General features: G+C 40.7%; 2 protein-coding genes across 3 annotated transcripts; one reads left to right on the top strand and one right to left on the bottom strand.

Moving 5' to 3' along the window:
* Window positions 1-638: 638 nt before the first annotated feature.
* LOC145403785 (carboxypeptidase B-like) lies at window positions 639-10,083 on the top strand. The gene is made up of 8 exons (XM_080275464.1): window positions 639-983; window positions 2,173-2,326; window positions 5,808-5,954; window positions 6,647-6,781; window positions 7,810-8,036; window positions 8,603-8,751; window positions 9,193-9,305; window positions 9,962-10,083. The coding sequence occupies exons 1-8, from the start codon at window positions 639-641 to the stop codon at window positions 10,081-10,083; spliced, it is 1,392 nt and encodes a 463-aa protein (XP_080131590.1).
* Window positions 10,084-12,812: 2,729 nt separating this feature from the next.
* Window positions 12,813-18,363, bottom strand: LOC145403548 (mpv17-like protein 2). Of its 2 annotated transcripts, none has more exons than XM_080275229.1 (4): window positions 18,291-18,363; window positions 17,116-17,251; window positions 16,323-16,446; window positions 12,813-13,710 (listed from the first exon to the last, which is right to left on the bottom strand). In XM_080275229.1, exons 2-4 carry the CDS (start codon window positions 17,243-17,245, stop codon window positions 13,155-13,157), a joined length of 810 nt encoding a protein of 269 aa, XP_080131355.1. In that variant the 5' UTR covers window positions 17,246-17,251; window positions 18,291-18,363; the 3' UTR covers window positions 12,813-13,154. The 2 variants fall into 2 exon arrangements, with proteins under 2 accessions (XP_080131355.1, XP_080131354.1); XM_080275228.1 differs by lacking the exon at window positions 18,291-18,363 and adding an exon at window positions 17,993-18,114.
* Window positions 18,364-23,114: the final 4,751 nt, after the last annotated feature.

The following is a 23,114-nucleotide window of genomic DNA, read 5'->3' as shown; positions in this document are numbered from 1 at the left end:
GAAAACGAGAAAGCAATAGAAAACGAGCATAAAGGTAAGGGGTCCCTATTTCAAACGTCCATAAATTTAGTCTTTACGATTTGACATGTTATAGACTGATCTGAGTGGCTATAATTTACGAGACTCTATTATTTGACGAGTCATAATTATAGAGGAAGTGTAAACCTGCCGTAAGGAAACAAAAGTCGGAAAAAATAGGCAAAGAGCACAGAGGATCAAGAGTTTGCAAGAAGAGGAGGAAAGAAGAAGAACAAAAGAGGAAAACAACAAACAAACAAAAACGGAAGAACAATAACAACAACAAATACTACTAATACCACAACTAATACCAATACCAACACCAATACCACAAAATTTCTAAGGGTAAATTCGACCTCTTGACACTGAAAACGAAAAAATATATAAATACGAAACATTATCTCAGTAATTTAAATATAAAACAATAATACAAGAAATTTTATTAAAGAGAAAATATATACACAAAGAAACTTAAGCAAATCCTCTTTTCAAACAGATCAATAAACAAGAGGGAAAATTTAAAACCTCAATCAATCAATCAATCAAAGACAATACACAGAAAACTACGAAGAATAACAGATCTTGCCATCAATCAATCAACGACAATCAATCAATCAAGCATGGACACAACCAAATCAACCACCAAAACCCTCCCATCCTTTCTCCTGACAACCCTCCTCCTCCTTTTCTTATCCACCTCGCCCTCCACCGCCTCGCCCTTCGCCCGCCCCTCCTCCTCACCTGACCAGCAGTTGATCCTCGAGAACGGGCACCAATACCACGTCCAGAAGCCCATCTCCTACTCGGGGTACAAGCTCTTCAAGGCCGACGTGGAGGAGACACTGGTTCCCGTGGTGGACAGTTTGGATGTCGAGGCCGGGGTTGAGGTGTGGTCGAGGAGGAAGGATAGGAGGAGCAGGAAGTATGAGTTTGACCTGCTAACCCCGCCGTCTGCTGAAATGGAGGTGAGTAGATAGATAAGTAGATAGATAGATGGATAGACAGGAGGGAGGGGAGAGGAGGGAGAGAAAATATAATTAGGAGGAAGGATAGAAGAAGAGAGATGCTGCATTTGACTGACATACACCCCCGTCTGCTGATATGGAGGTGAGAGAGAGAGAGAGAGAGAGAGAGAGAGAGAGAGAGAGAGAGAGAGAATTATGAAAGGGGTCCTGTGGTCTTGATTAAGTTGAATTACACAAGCGAAAGACTCCCGCCCTCTTACACCCTCTGACGTAACACTGTCTGGCTCCTTAGTGTGCTGTCTTGTTGCCATGGTAACACACATACACATACATACATACATACAGATACACACATACACACACACATGCAAATACATAACTACCAATACGCGGATAAAACCACTTACAGACACTTGCACGTACATGGCCTTATAAACCCATACATATAGATAAACACACACACACACACACACACACACACACACACACACACACACACACACACAAATAAATATTCTTCACTCCCCTTCTTCATCTTTCATCATTCTTTCTCCCTTCCTTCCTTCCTTCCTTCCGGTCAGAGGCTCTACATTCCTTCCTCCCTCACCTCTCCCTTCCTCCTCCTTTCTGTCAGTATTCTCCCTTCCTCCCCTCACCTCTGTCTCAGCCCTCCCTTCCCCACTCTCCCTCATTCCTCCCTCACCCTTCCTCGCTTTCCCCCACCCTTCGCTCAATTTCCCCCTCCCTCTCTCCCCCACCTCCAATACTATTCCCTAATTACTGATAAATAGTGGTTATTAAAATGTGTCTATCTATCTATCTATCTGTCTATCTATCTATCTATCTATCTGTCCATGTCTAAATATCTATCTGTTTGTGTATGAGGTCGTTTATCTATATCCACCCATCTATCTATCTATCTATCTATCTATCTAGGGCTATTTGTGTGTGTGGTCGTTTGTCCATATCTATCCATCTATCTATTTATCTATCTGTGTATGAGGTCGTATATCTATCTATTATCTATCTATTCATGCGGTCGTCTGTCTATCCATCTATTCACTTCTCTGTCTATCCACCTGTGTATGCGGTATATCTATTATCTATTTATGCGGTATATCTATCTATTATCTATTCATGCGGTCGTCTGTCTATCCATCTATTCACCTATCTATCTATCTATCCCCAGGTGAGGCAGGTGTTTAGTGAGTACAACCTGCGTTACCAGGAGGTGATCGGGGACCTGCAAAGCGCGATCAACATGGAGGGCAAAGATGACGAGTTCTTCAGCTGGAACAGACCCGCCCATCCGATGACCTGGGAGAAGTACCACTCCTTGGAGGGTGAGTGGGAGAGGTGGAGGGAAGGGAGAAGGGAGGGAGGTGGAGGGAGAAGAGAGAGAAAGAGGGAGAGACTGTAGAGGGAGGTAGAGGAGATCAAGTTGTTAAGCCAGAACTGACCCGCGCATTCGATGACCTGGGAGAAGTACCACTCCTTGATGAGTGAGTGGGAGAGGTGGAGGGAAGGGAGGGAGAAGGGAGGGAAAGTGGAGGAAGGGAGAGAAGTGGATGGAGAGGGAAGGGAGGGAGAACGGAGGGAAAGTGGAGGAAGGGAGAGAAGTAGAGGGAGAGATGTGAATGAGGCGATGTTTAATTGGAAAAGGCCTGCGCATCATATGACCTGAGAGACGTAACGTTCCTTGGAGGGTTAGTGGGAGAGATAGAGGGAAGGGAGGGAGAAGGGAGGGAGGGAAGTGGAGGGAAGGGAGGGAGAAGGGAGGGAGAGAAGTGGAGGAAAATTGGAGGAAGGGAGAGAGGGAGAAATGGAGAAGTAAAGGAGGAAAGGGGGAAAGCAGAGGCAGGGAGAGAAGAGACAAAGATGTTCAGCCGGAAGTGAGCGGCGAGAAGTAACATTCCTTGAGGTTAGTGGGAGAGATGGAGGAAAAGGAGGGAGGAAAGATGGAGGAAGAGCACGCGGAAAGGGAGAACGAAAAGCAAGATGAGGAGAAGTTGAGTAGACGGAGGAACAGAGAGACATTAGGAAAAAGGCACCGCGCGCATGATGTTAAGGAGACAGAGGGGAAAGGACTGTGTGTGTGTGTGTGTGTGTGTGTGTGTGTGTGTGTGTGTGTGTGTGTGTGTGTGTGTGTGTGTGTGTGTGTGTGTGTGTGTGTGAGTGAGGGGGGGGGGATACTATGCGAGATAGGTTGAGGACATAAGTGTAGGTTTGAATTAAGGTTAGAGGCGGGGATTGTGAGGCCTGTACCCGGTGAACTAGGGATGGGTAGGCACGATTGACGCTTTTCATTTTTACTTGGCTTAAAATTGAAACCTCTCCATCTTAACTACGAATGGCAATAACAGATTAACACCAGAACATGCTGCTATACTCTTTTCACTCTAACTTGGCCCAAAATTGCCATCTCTTCATCTTAAATGTTGAGGTGTAATAACAGATCAACAGTAGAATAATTCCAGTCACGAAGAAGTGCTAAGGAAAGGATATAAGGTCGTGTTTTGTATGTTCTAACCTCCTCCCAACTCCCTTATGGTTTTGCTCTCTATTAGCATGGGGAGAGAGGACAGAGAGAGAGAGAGAGAGAGAGGGGGGGGAGGAAAGGAAAGAGAAGAGGAAGGGAGGAAAAGGTATATGAGAGAGAGAGAGAGAGAGATGGAGAAGGGGGTGGAAGAGAGGATAGCAAGGAAGGAGAAAGAAAGAGAGGAGAGGGGAGGATAAGGAGAAGCAAGAAGGAGAGGAAAGAGGGGAAGGGGAGGAAAATGAGGGGATATGGAAGGGAGAATAGGAAGAATAGTGTAGAGAGGGGGAAGAGGGGAGAGGGGAACAGGAAGAGGGAAGGAAGAGCTGGACTGAGAGAAGGGGAGAAGGGGGAGGGAGAGGAGAGGGAGGGGGAGAGAGAGAGGAAAAGGAAGAGGGAGGGATACAGGAAGAGGGAGGAGACAAAACTGATGGCAGGGGACAGGGGGGAGGAGAAAGGGAGGGGGGAGTGAAGGAGGGAGAGAGGGGGAGAGAATGAATGAGAGTGGGGAGAGGAATGGGAGGGGTGGATGCAGGAAGAAGGGGGTACAGGAGAGGGGAGGGGGGAGGGAAAGGGGGAGAAGAGAGATTGACGGTTGGAGGGAGAGAGAGAGAAAAAAAGTGCATGGAGAAGGCTATGTTGTAGAGACAAAGGTAAACTCAGTGACCCCTGAATACACACACACACACACACACACACACTTATACACAAACATGCATACATACATACATACATAGAGAGAGAGAGAGAGAGAGAGAGAGAGAGAGAGAGAATAAAGGGGAGTGCAGGACAAAAACAACAAAAACATCGACATAAAAAATAACATCAATACAAAACATCGACATCAATAACATCAATATTAATAACAATAACATCAACAACAATGAAACATAACCCGCCAAAATGAGGAACAATACACGCATCCTATTAACATATTATTATTATTATTATTATTATTATTATTAGAAGGCTTGTGTGTTGCGGCCGAAACTGAGAGAGAGGAAGATAGAAAGGGAAGGGCAGGGGAGAGGGGGGGGAGGGGAGGAAAAGGAAGGGAGAAAGGGAGAGATAGGGAGGGAGGGAGGGAAAGGGGAAACAGGAAGAGAAAGAGAGTGTAAGGATGAGAAAGAGTGAGTGAGAGGGAAGAGATAAGGAGGAGGGAAGTAGGACTAAGAAGAAGGAAAGAGGGAAGGGAAGAAAAAAAGTGGGAAGGAAGAGGAGGGAAGAGTAGGAAGAAGAGACAGAGAGAGGAGAGAGACGGGCAGACACCGAGGGAAGGAGGGAGGGAGGGGGGGAGGAGAGGAAGAGGGAAAGAGAGAAGGGAAAGAGATAATTTGATGGCAGTTTTCCTCCTGTTGTGTTTTCCTGTCTCGAAATGCTACTGATGATGATGATGATGATGATGATGATGATGACGACGGTTACAACCATGACTACTATTACCACCACTACCACTTTATCACTACTACTACTATTACTACTACTACTATTTCTACTTTCACCACCACCGGAGCGATGGGAAATGTTTCTGTAACCTTCACCTTGTACCACACTACAGTATATGTTCACTTTATAAGCAGGTCAGGGTTAATGTGTGTGTGTGTGTGTGTGTGTGTGTGTGTGTGTGTGTGTGTGTGTGTGTGTGTGTGTGTGTGTGTGTGTGTGTGTGTGTGTGTGTGCACATGTGGAAAGAGAGAGAGAGAGAGAGAGAGAGGCAGGAAGAGATCGGTTAGGCAAGTAGAATACTGAACATTTCTGTGGACTAAATTTCTCATCTAGATGCATGCTCTAGCGGCCCCAAGCTCATTGAACTGTAAACTCAGTGGACTAAAGGCTGAAACTGTCATCAACCAACCACCCTCTATGGGGAAAAGGAGGGAGTTGCAGGACATATGGGAGCAGGGCAATGAAATGGTGGGGGACAGTGACATGGAGGCGATTTGTTTGTGGCCACCCCTTACGGGATTAAGGCGTCTGGAACATGAAGTGCCTTACTGACCCTCACAGAGTCGACAGGTGTTAGTCTAGGGCCCATAGTCTCATCACTTAAGGGAGTTCCCTGGCACCTCCTCCTCCCCTATTTTTTTTTTTTTCTGCATGACGTTCATATTCAATTGTGAGGTATTTACACAGTTTATCTTGGTAGTATAAAGACAACCATCATACAGTCTAAATGCAAGTTGCTGCATACTAATTAAAGCACTAAGGATAAGGTGCATGAAGGCCTGCAAAGCTAATGAGGATATGCCCCCCCACATCTTCACTCACTCCACTTTCTCTCTCGTCAGATATGAACCAATATATGGACTACCTGGGTGCCGAATACCCGCACCTGGTGACCATACATGAAATTGGGCACTCCTCCGAGAACAGAACCCTTCGCCTTGCCAAAGTCTCCACTGGGCCCAACAAGCCAGCCATCTTCATAGATGGAGGTGAGAATTTACGTGACTTTTAATTGTGACTTTGTTTTTTTATTGGTTTATATCCAAGGGATGGTTGGGGTTTATTGCTCACATAATGCCACTCAGGGATGAGTGACTCTGGTCACTCTCATCTTAAATGTCAGGATCAACTTGCCTAGCCCCAGGCTCCTACACTTCTCATGGGGCAATGAAGGATTGGATGATGGATGGATGGATGGATGGTAACACTAATTAAGCCATCCCTGCAACAGACAATAGAGTGAATTCCCCAGGCTAGGATCAATGGACCACATAGTTCTCCATGGCAAGGAGATCCTTGGAGAGACCGCTACATCTCACCAGAAAATATGCTATGTGGGTTCAAACTGCCAACCCTACAGTCATGAAGTGCAAATGCTACCACTGGACTATTCTGGCCCCCTTGCAACACATGACAAGTTGCTAGCTAAGGTCATGTCCACACCAAATGCTTGCTAACAAAGGCAGGAGTTCTGCAGCAGTGACTCATAACATTTCTCATCTGTACTTGGCCATGTCTCGTGGGGTCACTTGTATGGGCTACAGTGATGCAAAACTCCCACTCACACCTGCCTGTGCCAGCACGCATTTGGTGTGGATGCTGCCTATAAGTACAGTAATAAGGTCGCTATATATGGATCGACAAATTAACTCCTATAAAAAATTTTTCACCCTCCTACCAGGGATGCATGCCAGAGAGTGGGTGTCCCTGTCCACTGCCTTGTACATCCTGCACCGCCTGGTGGAGTTCTCATGGGAGGAACCGCAACTGCTAGATCGCTTTGACTGGTACATCATTCCAGCAGCAAACCCTGATGGTACAATACCTCATTATTACTACATCACTGTCCCAGAATTTAGCAGCTGTAGAACTAAAACTCTCTATCTACATTTAACTGTAGCTTGACACCTTAATCCCTAATAGGTAACCACAAACTAATCACCTCTATGTCACCCTGTCCTCTGCCATTTGGCTGCTCTTCCTCAAATTCACACACCCTTTTCTCATATATTACTCCACTCCATCCCTCTACCTCATCCTCAGTCTCTCCCTCCCCTTCTCCTGTCCACCACACTCACATACACTCTTCTAGTTGGTCTCTCATTCTCCAGTCTCCCCAAATGGCCAAACCATCTCAAAGTATTTTTATTAATGCTTTCAGTCACATCCACATTAACACCACAATTCTCCTTCACTTCCTCATATGTCTGTCTGTCTCTCCATGTAACTCCCATGCTCAAGCAACTCACTTCCAGCACTCTCACTCTTGACCTGTGTCCCTCCAAACAGGGCCCAAGCTTTACTTCCATACATTAAGGGTAGAGATCAAAATACTGTCATGCATCAACTTTTTTACTTCCATACTTGTTTTCCTATTCTTTAACACTGCTTTCAGTGAACCAGCAACCTTTTTTCCCTACTGTACCCTTTCATGCACTTCATCCTCTAAACTTCCATCCTTACATCACCCAACCTAAATATTTGAATGCACTTATATTCTTCATTTCCTGCATGTGCAAAAGGGTTAGCAAGCCCTTAATTTCTCGTTGAAATACTCTGACAGTAGCAAAATTAACTAACAGACCTCACCAATTAACCAATGACTCATTTCACTCAAACAGGGTACAAAGACACCCACAATCACTAAATTAACTAAGACCATATTAACTAATCAACCTTTTCACCATGCAGACAGTACCAGTTCCCTTTTTCAGCATCCAAACAATATCAAATTCCTTTTTCACCATCCAAACAATACCAGTTCCTTTTTTCACCACTTATCCATGTTAGTTTCCCTTTTCACCACCTAGTTAGTACCAGTTTCACTTTGCATCATCCAAACAGGTTACGAGTACACCCGCAATCATGACCGGCTGTGGCGCAAGACCCGTTCCCACAACCCCGATGCCCCTTTCTGCCATGGTGTGGATGCCAACAGAAACTTTGGGTACAAGTGGTTTACAGGTGGTTCCTCTGACCAGCCCTGCAGCTCCATATATGCCGGACCTGCACCATTCTCTGAGCCTGAAACCAGAGCCATCAGGGACTTCCTTATACAGCACAAGAACCAGGTGAGGATGTATAGTAAGCTGGTTGAGAGATGGAGAGGGAAAGGAGTGAAAAAAAAAAAAAAAGAATCATGATAGAACTGGAAGAAGAGAGTTTACAGTAGTAATAGCTATAAAGATGAGTTTCTGGTAACGGCCACCAGAAAAAGGGAGAGTGTGGGCTGATAACTGGGAACTGGGAAAACTTGTGGCTGAGAGAGGTTTGAGCACATAAGCCCATCTAACCCAGCCTGCTGCACCAAAATTATGAACTGGACCTGCACCTATGAACAAGTGTCTGAAGTTACTGCTCCATCAATCAAACAAAAGCTGCACCATTAGACTGGAGGGGTTAAGGTGAAAGAACTATAACCAAGAGATGCTCTCAGTGAGGTGAAGTCAGGATTCCAGGGCCTTGAATGGTGAATGAATGAGCGTGTGGCTCATTCAACTGAACAGCTTTTAGTTAGTTTTGCCTTCAGTCATTTTTTTTTTCTTATTCAATGAACCCTATCTCATCCCATGCTTGTGGAAAAAGAGGTGATAATGATGACAATGATGATGATGACGATGATGATGTTCTCCACCAGATAAAGGTGTACCTGGCCCTACACGCATACTCTCAGATGTGGATGTTGCCCTATTCTTTCACTGGGGAGGTGCGGCCACAGAATTATGACGACCTTTACAACGTTTCCCTCAGAGCTGTCACTGCCATCAATAATGCCACGGGAACCCAGTAAGTCTTGGCAAGGTAGCACAAAAACAACCATATTTTCATTTCATTAATTCATTCATCTGTGGGAGATAGGAAGATGCTGATGGTGGTTGTGATGATGATAATGATAATGATGATGATGATGATACAGGTAACGATACTATAAAAGACATTAAAGGGCAACTAAGGATGGTATTCTAAATGACTATGGAGATTTTGGACCACCTAATCCTAAGCAATTTAATCTGCTCCGTATCCTCTTGTATGTTACTAATGCAAACTATGTCAATATTAAACCAACACAGTAATATAAAAAGCAAATAAGAGAATGTTAAGGTGTAATATGCAAAAAAATTAGCTAAGGAAGAAGTGGTATAAAGCCTCTTATGCCACTTGTAATGTAGCTTTACGAAAGACATAAAGACAAACTAAAACCTCAGCATATGACTGGGCCAACCACAGATATCGACTGGGAGGGACGGCGGAGCTCCTGTATCCAGCTTCGGGCACCTCAGGGGACTATGCCCATAGTCTTGGCATCCCTTATGCCTTCAATGTTGAGCTCAGAGACAGGGGTGAGTACAGCTATGTTCTGTTTACCTCAAACATAACCCATTCATCAACATCCAACTCAGAGAATATGGTCAATATGGCTATGTCAAGAATAATTTAGATACGTGTTCAGTATACTACATATTGCATCTGATGGTCTAGTGGTTAGAAAATCTCAGTCAGCATGAGTGCCTCCCCAAATGCAATTATTCAGTTTCTCTTTCCTGTTTCCTTTGGAGTGAAGGCAGCATGTTGGCAAAGGGCAGGATGATATAGGGGTGATCTGTTTGGGATCAAGATGTCTATCTATACACAGATAGCCTGACACTCAGAGATTTACAAGCCTTATTACAACTTCTAAAGATTCATTTTCCTTCTCTGTATTTTCTAAACATTATCACCTCCCATGCTTTGCTTTCTCCCTGGAATCCCCAATAGGGCATGGCCATGACAGAACCACCTCCAAGCAAATCAATCATAACAGAAAAGCCATCCAAGTGGAAGTTTATTTTTAACTTTAAATTTTCTTTCAGAAGGCTTTTTCATGCTCTCTGGACACTTATCTCACTCCATCCTTGGATGGGAACAGAGATCTGAATGATGATCATGATGATGATGATGAATTCATTTCCTTCTCTTTCTCTTTAACAACTAATTCATTTCCCTTGCCATGCTTCAGGACGGTATGGCTTCATCTTACCCAAGGAGCAGATTGAACCCACGGGTTATGAGATGTTCCAGGGGCTCAAGGCACTCATGGAGTCCATCCATCAAAAGCTGCAGAAGCCAGTGCTGTCTTAACTATTTACCTACCTATCAACCTATGAGCTTACCTACCTACTGACATATTGTACATACATACCTACCTACCCATCCACAAACATTTTTACCTATATACTGTACCTACCTATTTACCAACATATTTTCCCTTTTAACCATTTCTTATCCACTACAATGCATTATTAAAGTTCTTGCACAGAACTGCATTTGTGTATGTGTGTATGTATGTATGCAAGTATATATGTATGTATGTATGTATGCATGCATGCATACATGCATGAATATATTAATGATGTGACCGCTTCAAAAACTAGAGTTTTAACAAGAAACTTCACAAACACATCCACAATGGGGTTGATGGGGCTGAGAAAATCTGACGACTGTTACACCAATTGTACAGCATGTATTTATGTATTATAGCAGCCATCTTGCACACACCTGACAGGGGTAAGCAGCTCTATTACTATAAAAGGCGCAGTCAAAGAAACAACCATCATCCCAATCCCATTTGAAGAAATTTACAAATGGCAAAATACACTGCAAACCATATCTCTAATAGTGCATTTCAGATGGTTCATTTTTTCCACTATGTTTTCACCAAATTTTGGAAAAATGCTTGTGTGTCTGTCTGTATATGTTCGCCATAGTGTGCTGCCCAACTTGAACCTGAACTTGATGAAGATGCAAAGGCAGAATGACAAAAAAACTACAGACAGTGTATACAAAGTACCTCTTCTCAGTCAACACCTTGCTGGAATCTTGCTACTTTTATCCACTTCAAGTGAAACTACACATTCTTGTCACAACTCATATTCATATACCATGCAGCAGAATGGTTGTGTATATCTTACTCTAAATAACTTATTAACTTATTATCCAGTGATGTATGATATCTATTTATAGCTCCTTATTTATTCAGTGGTGTATGATACGGTATTTATTTATGGCTCTTATTTATTCAGTGGTCCTCTGTATTTATTAGCTATAATTAACATAATAAAAAGTTATATATGTCACTTTATTTTCCTATACAAGGAGAATAAGCTGGTCACCTATCCCTAAAAGTATACTTTTTCCAAAAAGTATCTGAAATGTTTTTATCTTTAATTTCAAACCAATGGATGAAAGGTTTTAAAATAATCATCAATACCATTACACTTGAAAATTGTGTTGTGTATGCATGCTGTTTTTATCAATACACCATAAAGGAGGAATTTTATACCATCCATCCATCATCCAATCTTATGTTGCCCCATAAGATAGGAGGCTGGAGCTAGGCAAGTTGGTCCTGACATTTAAGATGAGAATTGGTCCTGATCACTGAGAAACCATCAACCATCTGCAATAAGATACTTTTTGAAGCAAGTATACTGGACTACAGTCGCCTAGCACTGGCCCCCCCACATCTCAAAGGAGTAATGTGGGTATGTCTACGTCTATGGCCGCTGCTTTATATGGACAAGGAGCAGGAAATCTCAGTGCCTTTAGTACTATACAGCATAATAACAATCACTGCTACACCCACCCAAGTACCCCTTTTTCTTTTTTTTGCAACCTCAACCTGTCTGTTAGGTGGGTATCAGGGTCTGGATGATAATTATGATGATGATGATGATGATGATGACATGATGATGATGATGATGACATGATGATGATGATGATGATGATGATGATGATGATGTTGATAATGATGATGTACGCTTATTGCTTTCTACAATACTCTGATAAAAATACTGTGAACATGACTATAGGTATATAGATAGATAGATAGTTATCACTATCGGTTTTCAAAAAATATGCAGAAAATTTTAAAAATATATTTTCAAAGTCGACCAACACAAAATCAATTAGCCTCGAGATAAAATATACACAATACTTAACACATGGTCAAAATTCAACACATGGTCAAATCTGAACAACAGCTATTGCATTTACCAACTACTGTACCATACTAAGGTGGGGGAGGGGGGGATCAATACAACACGAAGGTTCTCCAGTAGAAATGAAAGCAGTCATCATAGGTAAAAGTGCGAAATTGATACGAAGAGGTACAGTACAATAATTACATGACGAATGACCTTCTACAAACAATGATGTAAGACAAAATGTGGAAAGTGATGACGGGGCATAAGTTACAAATAGCAATGGCTTAAATGAGTTCCCTGATACCAATATACCAGCCCTACAAGAGACAGCCCTGGCATGTATTCAATATGGATGGTGGGTGTTAGAGCCAAAATGGTAACAAGTTGTGGTGAAGTACATAACAGGCCTACTGTGTCACAGGGAACAGGCTGCTAGGCCTATGTCCAGTTATTTATTTATATAGAAAAAAAGAAAGGAAAAAATAAGCACAAAGGACTCGCTTGGAAAAAGAGAGGAAAGTGATGGCAACATGAAGTGAAAATGGATGTAACTGAATGGTAATGTTAAAGCAAACCCATTCTACTGCCCTCTAAGACGTTGGTGTCCAAGACTAGGCTACCATGACCAATATAAATCTAAGGATAGATATAGCCCAAATATTCTTCCCTTGGTGATATTACATGTAACAAATGCTATTAAGTAAAATATACTTTTCAATGGTTTTGTCACATGGAATATATGAATGCTGGGGAAAGGACAACATGTGCTTACTGTTCCAATAAGGATGGAAAGAAAGTCAGAAAGTAGAAGGAAAAGGACATGATTCTTTCAAATATACACATATACAGTAGTTGTTATTTACAAATAAATAGGCCTACCCAGTATAGTGTAACTTCAGGTACACCACTCTGATCCAATTTTATATAAATGACAAAAAAACATCCACACTAAAACCCCTTAATCCGATGACATATTTTCATTAATTAGTCCGTCACCAAACTATTTTATTCACAACTTAGGAAGCACTTCTAGATGTGGAAGAGTTATTGAGGGATACAACTAACTTCTCCAGTTTGGAAAGTCAACTCTAAGCTAAATAAAATAATCAGGAGAGAGCAGAAATTAAATCCAAAATACTGTCATCAAACGGATGAGCTTCAGTCTTTACATCCCAAACACAATCAGCAAAACACTCATACACAAACTACTCCTAAATTGATCTTCCATCATCCTGTGTCCATAGTCAAATTGGACTTACTTTCTACTGCTTCACGATTTTTATCAATTACACTCTTTGTGCAGTCCACTTCACTGTTTTTCGAAGCACTTGAACACTGCTTTTCTATCCTATCATGAGTCGTGTTATCATTTGTAACAAGCACTGCATTTTGCTGATCATTTATCCTACTACTGTCTTCCAAAGCCTCTTCACATTCTTCTTCCTTGTCTTCTGAAAATTTTACATCATAACAGACATGCGAAGTGTAAACATCAAAAAGCAGTGAGACTGTGTTATCGTAAAGGACACGGAATTTTGTTGGAAGGAGATAGAAATTGATGATTTGAGCCGGAGGCCAGACAAGCCACTCGGCCACATACAGCCGCCATCCCTTGTTTGGCACACTGGACAGGAAGTCACTCCAGTCCCCACCCTTGAAGATGCCCAGTGAGAGAAAGAATACAGCAAGGCAAATGGGGGAGAACAGCAGCTGGTCTACCAACAGTTTCTTCAGGACAACGTTTATCGTGCGGCCAGGCAGCTTCCGGTCCAGCAGAATATACCTGACAAAATGAAATAATGGTAACAGCCAATCCCATTTTACCCTCTTTGAGGTGTAGGGCCCCAAGGCTAGGATACCACGGCCAGCAAATTTAAGGGCAGATGACCAGCCCAATCAATTCCATTTTACCCCTTTGAGGCATACGGACTCAAATCATGCATAATATAGTCCAGTATATTAAAAGCAAGATAACCCTCATGCTTCCTTAGGTGTCATTACATGATGGAAAAGCATTCAGGCACCTCTTATGGATCATACATATGGAAGGCAGTCATTCCACCCGCGGAGATCTAACCACTAAACCACCACTAAGACCACCTGACAAAACATGCATCCTCTAAATATAATCACTTCATTTTAAGAAAAACAAATATCCTTTAAATACAGCCAGTTTTTATCATGTCATTAAATGGATTCAGCAATACCACAACTTTTTCCATACAACTGGTATTGTAAATTAGGAAAACTGGCAAATCAGCTCTACAGGTGGCAACGAAACTTCAATCAGTAATTCTTCTATAATATACCGAGGAAATAATGGCAAAAACAAGCCTTAGAAAAAAAAAAAAAAAGTCGATGTACAACAAACACTAACTGTACTATGCTGTATGAGGCCTTGCTATCATTATCATTACATGTGTGGGGTAAAGAAATTTTACTTGGCTGGCAGTTTTAAAGAGGGGTGTGGCCCATGCTATGTGCATCTTCCTACACACACCATCCTAATCACTCCTCAATACAGAACTGGAGAAGGATGCCTTAGTGTGATGGCACCGATATAACTAGCCTAGCAATGTAAGCATCACTCAACTCCCCGATCCTTTGAGAGGAGGAAGGAAAACTGCAGGATAAGAGCAAATTCAGCCTGCAGTCGCATTAACATCCAAATGAGCATGGGGTCACAACAACAACAATCATTCATCAATTATTCAGCTTGTTTAATGTAAAAATCTTACAATATTAACTTAAATGCTCATATCCACATTAACCATTTGACAATAAAACATCACTCTTAAGCTGAATAAAACTGCCTAATGGTTGCAGAAAGTTATAATTTCTCACACTCTAAATGTTGCTGCAAACTGTTCTTTATTCTCTGGAGATAGGAAGGCACTCTTAAGCAGAATACAGTCATCAGGAGGCAGCAGAAATATATCAAGACATCAATGCAGTAAAGTGGTTAAAAGGAACATAATAAAGTCAGCTAGCTGCAGCAAATGTATAAGATGATACTGTTCTAAAATGGTTCAGGCAAACTGGTTAAAAATAATCTTACTTTATGTGTTCATTCATCATCACCCACATCTCTTTTCCCATCTAAGGATGGGGTGAGGTAGGGTCCATAGAGTAAGAGAAAACCTGACAGATGGAAAAACTATCCAAGTCTGCCCAACTGAATAAGTCAGTCTCACTCACTCACCATTTAAGCCCCTGGAATCCTGACTCCACCTCATGTGCATAAGCACCGACAATTACAGTGCACATCTCATACTTTACAGTTATTCATTATGGAACAAACAAAATATAACGAACATTCCTTGGTCAACTCTGAAAAAGTCTCATATTTGGGTAATCTTCCTTTTCCTACTTCTGAATCCCCTCAATGCCATATACAAGCGTGTTGATGATGATGATGATGACGATGATAAGTATGAGGCAGTATCAAGAACAAATTAAATAGTCACTGCACTGACGGGGTTTGCCAGCTGTGACACAGCATGAGATATATAGCAAACAAAACAAACAATAAATAAATATACTACAAATAATAATAATAATAATAATAATAATTAATATAACCAGTCCCATACTACCCCTTCCAAGGTACAGGAGCTTAAGGCAAGGCTGCCATAGTCTCACACATTAACCCCCCCAACAGCCAATGGCACTGATCATTTCTAAGGACACAAACTGCCTTGGTATCAATCAATACAGTGCTACCAAATGATACATAATAATTTCTAAGGAAATTTGTTCTACCTATTATCTCATATGAGTCCCTTGGCACGCACCTAGACACCTACCACCATAATATACCTGCTGCTATCATTTCAACACACTAAACAAAAACTTCAATACTGAATGACTTTTAAAAATGTGTGATAACTTGACATGAAGTGCACAAGATTTCATAAGGGGCTCAGCGCTGAAAGGGTTAAAGGTGATGTCATAGAAGTATTTTTTCTCACAACTTCTTCCAGTTAACTAGCATCTTGACACTCTTTAAGCAACTCTGAAAGGTATACTGCAAAATTAGTTTTTGCAGCTGCAACTGCCAGAAAATGTTATTGAAAACACTGAAAGTGCCAACACTGACTGAGTTGCAAGCATAAAGCTGCCTCCCTCCCCCCAAAATAAACCTCCTGTGATGCCACTTAAACCCCTTCAATCTTATGACATACTCTTCTGTTATAGTCTTAATAATATTTACAGACAAATATATTTAGCATATAAGAGCACCACAGTAGCTGAAAGGGTTATATAAAGTAGGTTATGTCTGACCCCATTAGTTTACGAAGTCTCTCCTAACCTGAATAAAATCATTTGAAGGCAAAAAGACTAATAGTACATCATAAGATCAAAGGGATTAGGCAACTGAGTTGAAAAGCTTACCAGTGATGACAAAGGGCACCAACTGTGATGCCTGAGCAGGTCATGTGTCGAGTGCGAGCAGTGTCCCAGGTCTGCTGTTGCCGCATTAACATGTTGTGCTGTTGCTGCAGAATGTCACCCAGACCTTGAGAAATCATTATCATCATTACCATCATCACCTAATTTCAAATATCCCAACAGCTACCACAAATATGACAAGCAGGATCTACAAACACAAAACAGGAGAGCACAAATGCCAGACATGAAATGAGAAAGCTTAAATTAACTGGCCCATTGCAGGAAAATACAATAAACTACTGTCAGTGGATGGCAAGGTTTCATGGAAAGGAAATTTAACAGGTGCATCTCATATAACAAAAAAATAATTATGATTTGATAACCATAATTTCTTCCCATCTGATTCTTACCCAGTAAAAGCAGTAAAAAACTGTCCTGCTACTGCCTGACATAGATATGATTAAACATATGGTATCAGATATCTCTGACAAAACTTCATTAACACAAGTAAATATCATAAAAATTCACTAATATCATTAAGAAGTTGATACCTTATTCATACTTGCAATAAAAATAAATAAATAAATAAACAAATAAAATTATCTCAAAGTTTGCATGTTTATATTCTCTTCAACTTACAGAAGGCCCCTTACACTGATGAAGTGTATTAGCGCTACATCTAACCCCATCAGTTTGCAAAAATCCATCCTGAAGGGAAAAAAACAAAAAAAACAAAATGATATGTTGCCAACTTCTACGATAGAACTAGGGTAGCTAGTGTACCTATTGTACTTACCTGACAGGGAGAATGATATGGTTACATTTGTGATGAACAAGTGTTTATTGAAGGCAGTGTTTATGAGTCCTCTTGCTGATGCAACAACTGTTGAATGAACTTTTCGGATGAGATCGATGCCCCGCAACATGATGTTCTGCAATATCAAATGCAGCTAAGAGTTACTGAAGACATATCATCATTATCATCATCCATACCTCTTTTCCCACCCTTGGATGGGGTGAGTTTAGGTTGAGAGAGAAAGAGAGAGAGAGAGAGAGAGAGAAAGAGATGCTTCTGAAAGGCTAATGCAGGGTTTTTCAAAAATTATTGATAATCTGCCTGCCTTAGGGTGATGATTTCATGTTACTGCTTCCTTCACTGTTGATGCCTAACGATCATTCTAAAAATACTGTAGCTTCATAATTGCAGTGAAGGTTTTCCCAGCAAAATAGGTGTGATGCAAGGTCAGTTTTCCATAGCTTGCAGTAGGTATCTGGGGCTCTCAAGGTTACATTTAGCAGCAATCTTAGATGGCTAAAATTGTGGAAGGGGGCATAGCCCCCAGCTGGGTTAGGCTGTTGGGTTTAAACTGACAAGATCACAGTACACATACTGCTGTGGGTATCTAAGGCAGACACAACAATATGGTAATAACTGTTTTTTTCCTTTATTATTTCACTATTCTGAAATGCCAGTTTCATCCCCAGGGAACCTCAAGCATCTGGGAGGCATATACCAGTAAGACTTTTAGTATTTCATTCTGGAACAGTATAATAAAAATCACTTAGGCCTATTTTTTCAATTAATACTACATGGGATGTGCCAACCAACCTAAAGTCCATTATGCTGGGGTTAATTTAAGCTACCATTAACATATTATCTGAACCTAACCTACCGGCAAATAGGGTTCCTACTGCTGTCTGATCTTTCTGGGTGACAGCTTCACAACTGTTCTGTTCTGTGGTTTCTGTAACCACACTTAACACTGCCAGTTTCTCAAAATCCATAGTGCATCAAACGTACAGCAGGTTTTAAAAAATTAAAGCTGACATCCGTCAACTCCACAGGACAACTACAGGCACTGCATCAACACTGTTTTGACCTTCACTGTTATATCAAATTACCAGCGGCATGCCCGTTATTTAATAAAGTTTCCCTAGCTAATTCACACAGGGCTAAAGCTTGTATATTACCTGATGCTATGACCTTAAGCAGACTACTGTTTTGAAGTACAACAACGAAGAGCCACCCCACCTCACCATCGCGGCTCGGCTGCTGTGATGTAAACATTGCATAATAGTGTTTCGGGTTACTGTATTTACATATATTTTTCCGACAATCCTGGAGTTTAGATGTACATCTACAGTCTTTAAAAAATGGCTATTTTTTCCATCATATATACAATAAGATCAAAAGTCAGCAAAACAAGAAAATACTACCAGAAAAACTGGATAGGGCATTTACACGCATTTGAAGCCAAGGCAGCCATATTGGAACACACGATTGTCAAAGAAATTTCTCTACAAAGCTTTAACTGCAAAGATTAACAGTGCTCTTGATTTTTGTTCTTTGCACAAAAATATCTGAGACACTGTACTAAAAAGTTACAAAATAAAGAATGCCTTCAAGTAGAGCGTACTGAGCATGTTTTATTGGCTGGTTTGTTCAGTGGCAGCCATGCTGCCTCAGACAGGGGAATTAAGGACTAAATCTTTGCTGGACTAGGACATATTACAATAGTCAAACCCTACTAGCGGTACAGGATAATCTTTCCCTTAAAAACAAATGATCCTCCAGGGTGCATCAAAAGGTGGCAGCAAGGGTTATGTTTCCTGATGTAACTGGCAGTAATAAACACCTTCCTTCAAGAAAAAAAGAAAACTACCCCTCGCCATGTCCACTCCCCCCTCAGACCCCCTTCTTGATAAAGCAGTCCCTCAAACACCTGACCTTGAGATGACAATTATTATTCATTTCCCGTCCCAGCCTATCCCCACATAAGGAGGGTCAGGGACTGTATCCACAAACAAGCTTACAGTATATTCTCTCACAACTCTAATTTTTGCAGAATGAGAGATGAAAGAATCAGCAACCTCTTCCTGTAAAGCAAAGGAACTCCCTGGTACCAATAATTTTCCTCTTGTTGGTTAGTATTTGGATGGGTGACCGCCTGGGAACACCAGATGCTGTTGGAATCCCTACGTGTCAAGTGGGGTTGGTGGAGGATTAGTGCCCCTCCCTGTAAAACAATTAACTCTAAGCCCTTGACCACCCCGTTTGGGATACATGGCGTCTGGCAATGGATGGATGGAACTAACATTTGCTTTTACAAGAACAAGAGAGTTAGGAAAATTTCATATTCTCATTGTCTTTCCTGGAAAAACAAGTCATCCTTACAGGGAAGAGACTACTGACTGTGTGTGTGTGTGTGTGTGTGTGCCTTTTCTTTACATAATTAAATACCAGAAAATAATCAGGGGTACTGTACTGCAAACACCAGTATTCATGATGATTTATATTTATTTACAAAACTACAAATGTATAAAAAATTATGGCATACAGTATCACAATTTATCAGCAATGCTCATTGTCCACCAACCCACAGGAATGGTTCAGTCTCATAGCCACATAAAACACAGTTACCATACCTCACATTGACAACAGTACAGCATTACAAAACAGTACAGCATCACATAAATCAGTATTAGAGTGTAGATGTATAGTAATACCACACCTGAATCCAGCATATTAATCTAGCACAAATTTATTAATCTAGCACCTTTAACTTTGATTCAATTTCTCCTAATAATAGCATTTCTTTTTTCCACTTATATTTCTAATTTCAGAGTGGTAATTTGTATTGATTTCAGCCCATAAATGTTTAATCCCTTCAATCCAATGATATGTTTCTTAATTTTGCCCTACTATCACTATTGTCAGCTTCTTTTTATCAAAGATCCATAACCCCTTTCAACTCAGGTGGTTGGGTGTTGTCTGATTAGAGGACAAATTTGGGTATATCCTTTTTTACACTAACTTGGCCTGAAATTGTGCTCTCTCTGTCTTGAATGCTGAGTTGTAACATTAACACTAGAATATGAAGGTAGTCACAAATAAGTGCTACAGAAAGGGTGTAGAGCCACAGCATTTTATTTTTATGCCTACAAGATATGTGACGTAAGCTATAAAAGGATGAAAATCTAAGCCTGGTTAAGGTAAAAGAACTATAGCAACCAAAAAGACTCATTCCTATGTCATAACTAGGGTCCACTGAAATACATGCAACCATGACTTACTATTTGTACTGGGGATGGCCCAGTTTCCTCTGATGAAAACAAACTGACAATAGGCAATTCAGTTAATCGTGATTACACGATATCAGATATACTGTAGCTTTCATCAACTCCTTCACTGCACAATGTCTACCACCAATTGAATAAAATGTCTAGTGATAGCAAGAATAAAAGAAAAACTATATCCTCGTAATGAAGGGTTTAATTAAACTGCATAAACCAGTCTCAATTAATCCACAGTGATGATTCTGAAGCCTCATGCTTGGCTAGCTAAAATACTGTACATTGTTGTCCACTACAACCATCAATAATACATAATATACAATGATACAAGAATCTGAATACAAGTCATATTAAGCACCTTAACATGGATATGCTCACAATAAACAGTGCCTAGATTTCAACAGTCATTAAAAGAATATGATGATCTTTAACAGAATATAAAAAAAGAAGCTAAATGACTTCACAACAGCTGGATAACAAACATTAGCATGAGTAGTAGTATTGTAAAATGTACTGTGCATCACAAAGCACAGTGCATTACATCTGATTATTTTAAAATATTTGCACAATTCATTATCATAAAATGCTCCAAACACATTACCTTTTTTTGTACTGTACTCTATTTAGTTCCATGCAACCTTTTTATCAGGCAATGCAGTAACTTACCATCATATTACCATAATAAAAATAGTGAAGAACATACTGAGCTCAAAACAAATTTACCATGAATCTCAATATACTGCCATAATTTTGCATCATAACAATGCAGTATTCTCATTATACTTGGAAAGCTAACATTTAACTAAGTTGTCCCACAAAATCCACACATTACTTGTTTTTTATATTGCACTATTATGTCAATGGCTGCAGTGAGTTTCCATTACTTGAATAATATTGTCATTCATAAGCTGACATAGAAAACAAGTACTGTACTTTCCTTCACAGGCCAAATGTCATTCATGATGGTTAACATTCTGGATGGCATTGATTTCTCATGAGTGCAGTGAAATACTGTCTGATATTAGCCAGAATAAAACATGATTTAGGTAATTTGCAACCAGTGTCTGATAATGTATGATTATATCCAGCTGGGGAAAATCCTTAGCAGTCAGAGGATAAAACAGAAAAAGTGCCCATTCCAAATTATCCCCTTCCAGGTGCAGGGTTCCTGGGCTAGGATACCATGGTCCAAAAGGATCATATATCTACTTGGCTTTGGACATATCATAAAACTTCCTCCTCACCTATTTTATTTTGCAAATCACACATTAACAATTCTCTTGTATGTTACTGATGCAAACTACAGTATGCTGCTATTAAACAAATACACAAAACACATGAGAAAATATAGTGTAAGATGGAAAATACATTGCTAAGGATGATGCACAATGAAGTCATCTATGCCACCCAGAAACACCTAAATACAAACCAACTAGTCATGGTTAACAGTCAAGAAAAAAACATGGTAACAAGTAACAGATCTCAAAATATGGGGTCCTACTCTAGGTGAAATAGGAAACTTCATAGCACTTCGTCCTTAGCAATTTACCTTGTAACTTTCTCTTGATGCTGGAGAGGGATACCTTCATGTAGCAGCACTGTTATAACCAGGTCACTCAACTGCGTGGTTAAGCAAACATCCCCCACATAGCTCCATGTCCCCAAAAAATGAATGGTGAAATGCAGAATTTAAGCTTAAAGTCCACTGGGTTCACATTTCAGATTCTATGACTACAACTACTACCTCTGTTACTATGACTAATAACAGTTTGGATCATTAACATACTGCAAGATACTAAGGTGTAGTGTGAAGAATAAGTCACTAAGAAACTGGTGCTACAGTCTCATACAGCAACAAAAATGAGGACCATAATAAGAAAGCTACCAACTTGAATCAGATCCATAAAATAATGCCTACCACTGGCCTCTCCTCTAATTGTACATCATTCTGTACACTATTTACAACATATACATAAGCTAATCTACATTATGTATACCAAACTGTACCACAAATTCATGTACTGCTATACATTATCTAGTAATGGTTTAAGGATACATACATATGGTAATATATTGGGGGAAAGTATGAAATCCACAGCTACAGCATTCCACCAAAAATTTTACCTCTTCAGCAATGCCTTTCTCTCCTATTCTTGCTACCACCAGAATACTGTATACCCTTCAGGTTAGGAGATACACTGAGGGCTAAAGAGAGACCCCATTAAGCCATTTACTATGAGATGAGGTGATAGAGAAAGACATCTTCATGCGGCGGCACCCACTATCCTAGGAGTTCCAAGGATGGAAGATAAAAAAAATGAAGAATAAGCACCAAGCCAAAATATGGCTATATGGCACTAAGGGAGAAGAAAGTGGGGGAAATAATTAAATCAAATGTACAGTGTGATGAGCAGTAAGAAAAGTTATTGGAAACAGAAACAGTGGGAATCACCTGGTAATTAAGCAAGCAGCAGGGGCCACTGTAGGGAGGAAAGGAAGGGGAAGACTGAGGGATGGTGTTGGAATGTTAGTGAAAATCAAGAAAAGGGCAACTGATAATTGGAAGTTCTAAGGAAGGAGCAAGATGTTGGAGATGAGGAAGATAATGAGTACAATGATGAATAACCTACTCTAGCTGCTACCAGCTGATTTTATTCAGCACAAAGTCCCCTAGTGGGGAAGGGGTTAATGAAGGTTATATCTAAGCCCTTCAGTTCAAAA

Source organism: Coenobita brevimanus, chromosome 61 (assembly GCF_032717465.1).
Source record: "Coenobita brevimanus isolate Jiangsu-jjx chromosome 61, ASM3271746v2, whole genome shotgun sequence".
Lineage (NCBI taxonomy): Eukaryota > Metazoa > Arthropoda > Malacostraca > Decapoda > Coenobitidae > Coenobita > Coenobita brevimanus.
The sequence above is the reverse complement of the archived record's forward strand: the minus strand, read 5'-3'. Positions and strand labels throughout refer to the sequence as shown.

Excerpts from the sequence above, each read along its gene's own strand:
- LOC145403785 (XM_080275464.1), top strand. The coding sequence starts at position 639 with ATGGACACAACCAAATCAACCACCAAAACCCTCCCATCCTTTCTCCTG. Across the intron at positions 2,327-5,807 it reads GAAGTACCACTCCTTGGAGG|ATATGAACCAATATATGGAC; the intron begins GTGAGTGGGAGA and ends CTCTCTCGTCAG. Across the intron at positions 8,752-9,192 it reads AATAATGCCACGGGAACCCA|ATATCGACTGGGAGGGACGG; the intron begins GTAAGTCTTGGC and ends GGCCAACCACAG.
- LOC145403548 (XM_080275229.1), bottom strand. The coding sequence starts at position 17,245 with ATGTTGCGGGGCATCGATCTCATCCGAAAAGTTCATTCAACAGTTGTT. Across the intron at positions 16,447-17,115 it reads CATATCATTCTCCCTGTCAG|GTCTGGGTGACATTCTGCAG; the intron begins GTAAGTACAATA and ends TGATTTCTCAAG. Across the intron at positions 13,711-16,322 it reads GGTGCCCTTTGTCATCACTG|GTATATTCTGCTGGACCGGA; the intron begins GTAAGCTTTTCA and ends TCATTTTGTCAG.